The sequence below is a fragment of the Priapulus caudatus genome, unplaced genomic scaffold (assembly GCF_000485595.1).
Source record: "Priapulus caudatus unplaced genomic scaffold, Priapulus_caudatus-5.0.1 Scaffold84, whole genome shotgun sequence".
Taxonomy (NCBI): Eukaryota; Metazoa; Priapulida; class Priapulimorpha; order Priapulimorphida; family Priapulidae; genus Priapulus; species Priapulus caudatus.
Genome location: NW_014577145.1, coordinates 141,000 through 148,738, shown reverse-complemented (window position 1 = coordinate 148,738; position 7,739 = coordinate 141,000). Strand labels below are relative to the sequence as shown.

The window sequence follows — 7,739 nt, the reverse complement described above, 5'->3', positions numbered from 1 at the left end:
TACATACATGCACGCACATGCCAAATTTGACAACCGTACCTTTGGCACGTGCCGTAGGCATGGCAGTGCTAGGGGGGTCTGGGGGCTGCATGCCCCCCCCACGAAATTTGAACCATTTAAGCCATTTTCCTGCAATCTGAGGCATACTGTGGGCCATATTCTCATGTCTGATGACACTATCTCAACCCTAGACTCAACCCTACAAGTTAGGATTCAAAACACTTTTTCTCTTCTCTCTCTCTCTTCTTTTTGGCCGGTCGTTTTGGGGGGGGGCGACCGCCCCCACCGCCCCCCCCTGGCTACGCGCCTGCCTGTATGCCATGGTATACACGGTGATTTCACCCAATGGAAAACCACTCGATTGGCAGCTGCAGCAACAAAGCTCCTATATCCACCTAATTCTTTCACACCTTGCAAAAACCTACCTCAGTACCTGTTTATTCCAGCTAAATCTGTTCCTAGTGAACGTGTGTTTCCAACAGCTGGGAATATTGTAACAGCCCAGAGGGCCACCCTTGCAAGAAAGTTGCCAAATTTAAATTTACAAAAAACCATGAAAACGTAATTTTGAAACTTGAAGAGTTAACCTTATTAAGGCTAATAGAGGCTATTGCCATGTTACAGTAATATCAGAAGTAGATAATAGGGAAGTAGTTCCCTATTATCTACTTCTGGTAATATTCAACAAGTGTGAACTATATTTAGTAAAATAGTACTACCATTTATTGATGCTGCTCTTTATCTTTACCATGCAGGCTTTAGCAGAGAATCCAACCCTGCCATTCATATAGCACAGTGGATCTACACATGAAATGAAGAAAATAGACACACTCCACATCCATCAAAGATGAACATACTGTGTGGAACAAAACTTATAATCAATTGGTTGTTAATCAAAATCAATCAGTGGAGGTGATATGCAGTGTTAATTTCGCAGGGAAGTATCAAGGAGTGTGCTATACATTGTCTGGATGAAATGTGTAGAAGATGTTCATTGGATTATGTCACCGTAACATTACCAAAGTGCACGTCATATTTTACGACGTTCGTTTTAGCAAAACATTGACTTCAAAGGCATAAGAAATAAAGGTCATCTGGCAATTAAGTCTCCCTAGAAACAGCAAGTGTAAACGTGAACCAATTTTAATTGTATTTATAGTGAGAGCTAGAACAGTAAACTGTGTGACCATATTTGCAAAATCTGCATGTTTTGTTTTTCACTTCATTACACTGTTTGTTGTTGATATCACTTATTAAGAATTTTGAAGCTTTGCCTAACATAGTTTTAGTATACATCAGGGGTAGAAATAAGGAGAAAAAAAGAGATGGACCACAGTACCATCTAGTTTGAAATTATGATGGTCCTCTTAAATTTCCAATTGTTTTCATTGTTACATCATGCCAAATATTTGCTATGGTCAACACTGGATTAGCAATAATCGAAACGTGGAAACTTCAAAGAAAATTACCGTAAAATGGGACCAAAATATTCAATGGTCCGTTGGACCATTGACTTTGAAAATCTGATGGTCCTGATTATTTAATGGCCCCGGACCATCGGACCATAGCTTATTTCGACCTCTGTACATCTAGGGTTAGAGGCAGAGGGTGCGGGGAGGCAGCCCCTTTTGTTTTTTAGGCCCTGTCAGGGAAAAATCGGTAACTCATCAGGGCAGTTTCTTTTTATCTACACTCATTTATGAAATTCATTGGCAGTATGAAGGGCTGATTTATCTGTATATTGATACTATATATTACAATATATCAATAGGCATAGACAATTATTTCTGGCTAAAAACGCTTGAGACTCCACTTTGTGCCTTTAAATTGAAAAGTTAATTCAGATCCCCTACTTTTAGCTATAGTATTTAGCCGCTTACTGCCCCCCCCCCACCTGTCTGGTGCCTCTTCCTGTCTTATTGAGATCCTGGCTGACACACCACTCCACCCTGCTCACCCAACCATGAGGCAATATGAAGTTCCACCTCCTGCGTACATCACACAGTGGATCACACCCGAAAAGAGGTATTTTTGCTAGTAATTAAACTTCATTTACGCACACACTTGTCCCCCGGGGGTGGGGGCACTCACCCCACATTATGGTAGGTATGTGCCACTGCGAAATCAAAACTGAGGGGCTTTGGAACTAACTCGGACCTGAAAATGGGGGTCTCTGGAACTAATGTTTGTTGAATGTGGATGCTTTGGAACTGGCTATGTTCGAAAATGGGGGTCTCCAGAACTAGGATTTCGTTGAAATGCAATGCTATGAAACTGGATCGGCACGTTTAAAAGAGGCGCGGGGGCTCCGGAACTAGGATTTTGTTGAAATGCAATGCTATGAAACTGGACACGTTTAAAAGAGGAGGTCTCCGGAACTGTGGGTGTGGGTGGGGCCACTGTGATTTGCTTCTATCACAGTCTATGCTGTAGCACATGAACCAATAATTGTTTTATTATGTACAGGAGAGAAAAGCATGACCCAGACAGAGCTGACAGCACGCACACACACGCACGCACGCGCGCGCGCACACACACACACACACACGCACACACAACACACATGTATATCGAGCTTGTGAGAAGGGACGGGCACCAGTCTAGCCTTCACGGCCCGACTTCAACGTATTCTGAACTACGATGCACTAGACCGGAAATGTTAAAAACTATATCATAATAATAATAATATAATAATAATAATTATAATATGTTCATAGCAGGATTTGCATTAAAGATATTGTCAATGAAATCTTGTAAACGAACACCAGACGAGTGTGACACCACAGACTGTTTGTTATCTGCGTGTCTATATAATATGCTATATAATTGCCAAAACCCTACCTAATTTGCATAATTTTTTTTAAATTTCAAAACCCCTTGCCCTTATTCATTCACATACCAAAAATAAGCAAAATCCGTTGAGCCTGAACTGACTAATGGAAATTCCCATTTTTTGCCAAAAAATTGCCGTGGCTCGAAAGTACGTCGGCTGGGTGCTCCAAAATAGGACGTTTAATATGGGAGCATAGCAGTAACAACTATACCCAATTTCAAAAATGTGAGTCAAACGGTTCCTGTGTTATCGTTGACCGTAGCCTAATGTTGACGGACGGACGGACGGACGTACGACGGACGACGACCCATGGCAATAACTCAGCTTGACGATGTCAAGGTGAGGTGAGCTAAAAATGCAATGCACTGCAACGGACGTTTAGGGTGGAAAAAGGGGGGTCTCTTCCGCGGCACATACCTACCATGCAATCAGGAGTCTATAGATAGACATATTATATAATATTGATAGACTCCTGATGCAATATATATGGAGTGCCCCCCCCCCCCGGGACACTTCCACACAGGTCGTGCACATACATGTGTGCGTGTGCATTGCACACACGGACGCACGCACGCACGCACACACACACGCACGCACGCACGCACGCACTCTCTCTCTCGCAGTGCCTCTCTCTCTCAGTCTACTCAATGTTTATTTCGTGTGCGTAGTGCGTACACCCATAATCCCTATGATAACACAGCCTCACCACATACACACAAAATACACTATAAGGATAGAGAGTTATAGCGAGAGATGGAGAAAAATAATGATAGACGTATATAGGTACGCACGAATGCACGCTCGTACACGAGAACGCACGCATACGTACGCACGCACGAACGCACGCACCTACGCACAAGGTCGTACACGCACAGCATCGGGCACGCTCGCACGCGCAGTGAGAGAAGGGGGGGGGGGGAGCCAGAGATAGGGGTATACAGGGAGAAAGTGTGAGAAAGAAAAGGGGAAGAAAGCGGAGAGAATGAAAGTTATTGAATTTTCTTGAAAATACACGTTTATAATAGAGAGCGGAGTAGTAGAACTTCTAGCTTGTAATTACTATTATGTTCTCAAATATATGCCGCGGAATGTCATGTTAACTAGTTTCAGACCAATATATCTTGTATTATGATCCTAAATGTATACCGCAGAATGTTAATTATATTTATTTGCATACCGTTATCACATCTTGGATTCAATATTATCATGAATATATGACGCGGAATGTAGCGTTAATTATTTGCATACCGATGCCATGTCTTGTAATTACTACTATCCTAAATGTTTTCCATGGATTGTCATGTTAACTTTGGGTCCACAAACTGTCTGTGATGGCTAAGATATATTTCTATAATAGGTATATATCTATTTCTATGAATATAACTATATCTAGCTCATTGGAGATCTTTACGCAAACCATAGATATATACAAACAGTACCCGGCATATAAGCTGTATTCAATTCAGTCCAATTCAATGACATTGTTTTCGCAATTATTTTAGCAATTAATTTAGAGAGCACACACCCACCCTCATCTACTGACTAGTCGTAGTAATAAGTAGTATTTTATCGCTTTCCATGGTTTCCACTGACAAGAACGGACTCCCAGCACTCACTTTTATAATCATAAGGTGCCTATAGTTGGATCAAATATCCCAGTAGCAAAGCAGAAGACCATTTTCGCGCATGCCCACTATATCTTCAATATAAAATAATCGTTTATCCGAAATATGGAGACAATGTACTGATCGCAGCTAACATTAACGTTACGTATATGTATTCTGTGTATACGCACGCACGTGTACGTGCACACGCACGCACGCACGCACGCATGCATGCACGTGTACGTGCACACGCACGCATGCATGCACGTGTACGTGCACACGCACGCATGTGTCCGTGCACACGCACGCACGAAGGTGTGCGTGCACGCGCACGCACGCACGTGTACGTGCACACGCACGTACGGCGTACGCACGCACGCATGCACTCTTACGTGCACACGCACGCACGCACGCTCGCACGTGTACGTACACACGCACGCACTTTAATCGCGTTTATCTAATATTAGCAAATGTGTAGCTGGTATAACTGTAAATAGTCATTTCTACTTTCTACCGGTAACAGCACTGATCTCTATAATAATAATTTTATTACAATAAGTGAGATCAGTGGCCCGGGCCCGGGGGCCCGGGTAACAGCCGCAAGGCTCTGCGCAAGCATTGGCGCAAGGCAGAGCGCAAGGTGATCAATTCCAGCACGCGCGCCTCGTAGTGGGAGAATCTAGAACTACGAGTAGAAATGACATTCTGTAGACTGGTACCCGGTCCCACCTATCGGCTTAGGGTTAGGGTTAGGGTTAAGGTTAGGGTTAGGGTTAGGCTACCATGCTACCACCCATCGAGTAATCGAGGTGGGAGCGAGTACCAGTCTATGACATTCTGTAGGTCTAAACCAATCATCTATCTCGTGACAAAAGCCGTCATCGGCATCGGCATTCGGCAAACATTGAAACAACCGACGATATGCAAAGTTACGAATTTGGATTGCATTTTCTCTAAATATCATAAATGTGATATTTATTAACATGGCAAGTGTATATGAACATATTTTTTAAAGATTATTGACTCGTTGAGATCGCTTTTATAGGTTATTGTGTGTGTATGATAAATTGTTCTTCGTTATTTCTATGATTATGAACTTGAAGTAGGCCTATCTAGCTCCAAGAAACGGTATTGCTAGGGTTAATATAGGCCTAGTCCGCAAATGCAGACGTTATAACTCCGCTTTGCTAATCTGAGGGTGCGGGTTTATCATTACTGGGGTCTGCGTCGGCTCGGACTAGGGTTAATAGAATGGACGTGGATATTCGTCCGAGCATCGGACACCTGTTTGTATCATGTATGTGCTATTCGTCCGAGCAGTTGTTGCGCATGCGCTGTTTATGTTGTATTACATAAATGTAATATAATGCTAGTCTAGGGTGGCGCCTACTCCCTAAACACGCCTACTCTCTAACCCTAATCCTAACCCCAGCCCTAACCCTAACACTAACTATAAACCGACTCGGTTCTCTTATTATACGCTCGGTTTCGTATATATACGCGAGTGATAGTACCAAACACTATCTATGGTGTATAACCACATACGCAACACATGTATGCAGGGGCGTCACAGCCGTAGGGCTGCCGTAGCAAAACGCTACGGGCCCCCAGCCTAAAGGGCATAAAATAATCAAAAATCTAAAGGGTAAATAGCATTTTAGAGCATCTAGATTTAAAAATTGTGGGGGGGGGGAGACCCCCCAGACCACCCCTTCACACTTCCTACCTACACCTACGGCACTCGTGCCCTGCACATGCGGCATGCAACATGAACAGTGCATGCGCAACAACTGCTCGGACGAATAGCACATACGAACAGGTGTCCGATGCTCGGACGAATATCCACGTGACGTCGTAATAGAATACCGTGTATAGACAATCCATCGCACAGCCTGGTCGGGCTATGAAGACGTATCATACTCTGACGAATATTTCTATGTATGACGCTATGATCATAAGGTTACCGATTTCAGGCGTTATGATTAAATTTCGCTCACCGCCAGTGTGTATTATGTATTGTATAAAAGTATGACAATTTTGTCAACTATATATGATCTGTCTTAGTGTCTATTTTATGAACTTTGTCTCGCTCCATCTTCAAAGTTCTTTAGATTTCGAAGACTTATCTTTATGAGGTTATATGACTGTGAGGCCAACAACTTGAACAAGATTTTGAACTATCGTCAGTATCGATATAATTATATACGATTAAGTTTGCAATTTTTACGAGTTATATTTTTTACACAATTTAGGGCGTGCTTGTTTGGTCGGATTTACGGATCTCGATCCACTGGATCGAACCCTAACCCAAACAAACGCAAAGTTGCTTTCAACGATTCGCGTTTCGCTGTGACCTATCATGGGATGGTTCAGAATCATAACAAAGAACAAGCTGTGATTGACTGAGGCGCGGGCTGCCATATTGGATCCCCTTCGAATCCACCTCGCTAGCAGGGTTGGGTTCGGTGGATTGAGATCCGTGGATCCGACCAAACAAACAGTCAGATCCACGGATCCGGTGGATCGAGATCCGTGGATCCGACCAAACAAACACGCCCTTATACACTTGTTCCACATTGTTTACAATGTGATGCACTAGTAAAATTCGAACTCGTGTGCCTCCAAGATTTCAACCTTTTCCATGGTACATCCTTAAAATGAAAACTATTATATATAGTATTTGTTCTAATATATTGTTGTAGAAAGCCTAAATTGCAGTATATAAGCAAAAGGGGGTTTCCCCGCTGCTTCCAACCCTTGCCTTGGTTTGAATATTGCCATCTTATCTTTCCTGGTATTAAAACTGAAGTTCAGATGTTAACGTAAATCTTGTCGCGTACTCTGGACTGACTGGACTCGTACTTTAAAATCGTATTAACCTTTAGTTGCATCACTCTGTACTGTACTGGTATCCTATTTACAGACATGAACTCACCAGCGGCTATGTGTGGTCTACCGTCTAGTCCCCAAATTGAGAGCAGACACATGTAAAGCCTATAGACCTGTACTCGTTGTGATACTATACTTTACCAGATACTACAAGCATAATCAAATGACATTGAATGACATGGTATGCAAGCAGGTAAAAATAACTCCAGTACAGGGAACACACCACAGGCTTTCATTTTTAAGGGGCGCGATCGCGCTCGCGCTCCACCGCGCACCCGAAATTGTGCCATGGTGCGCGCATCATCGCGCCTCATAAAAGTGGTTGAAATCGCGCACCAAAAGTATGTCTATTATGTTGAAATAGCGCTTCATAGAGTTCTCAATGTAGGGGTGTATGTGGTGTGTAAGTGACT

The 7,739-nt window shown here is 43.0% G+C and overlaps 1 protein-coding gene across 2 annotated transcripts in view; it reads left to right on the top strand.

Moving 5' to 3' along the window:
* Positions 1–5,341: 5,341 nt before the first annotated feature.
* Positions 5,342–7,739, top strand: part of LOC106804730 (uncharacterized protein KIAA0195-like) — a 26,088-nt gene continuing 23,690 nt past the window's right edge. For both annotated transcript variants that reach the window (XM_014806043.1, XM_014806042.1), the window contains exon 1: positions 5,342–5,423. In XM_014806043.1, coding sequence (XP_014661529.1) covers positions 5,421–5,423 — 3 coding nt within the window. In that variant the 5' untranslated portion in view covers positions 5,342–5,420. The remainder of the gene's footprint in view (positions 5,424–7,739) is intronic.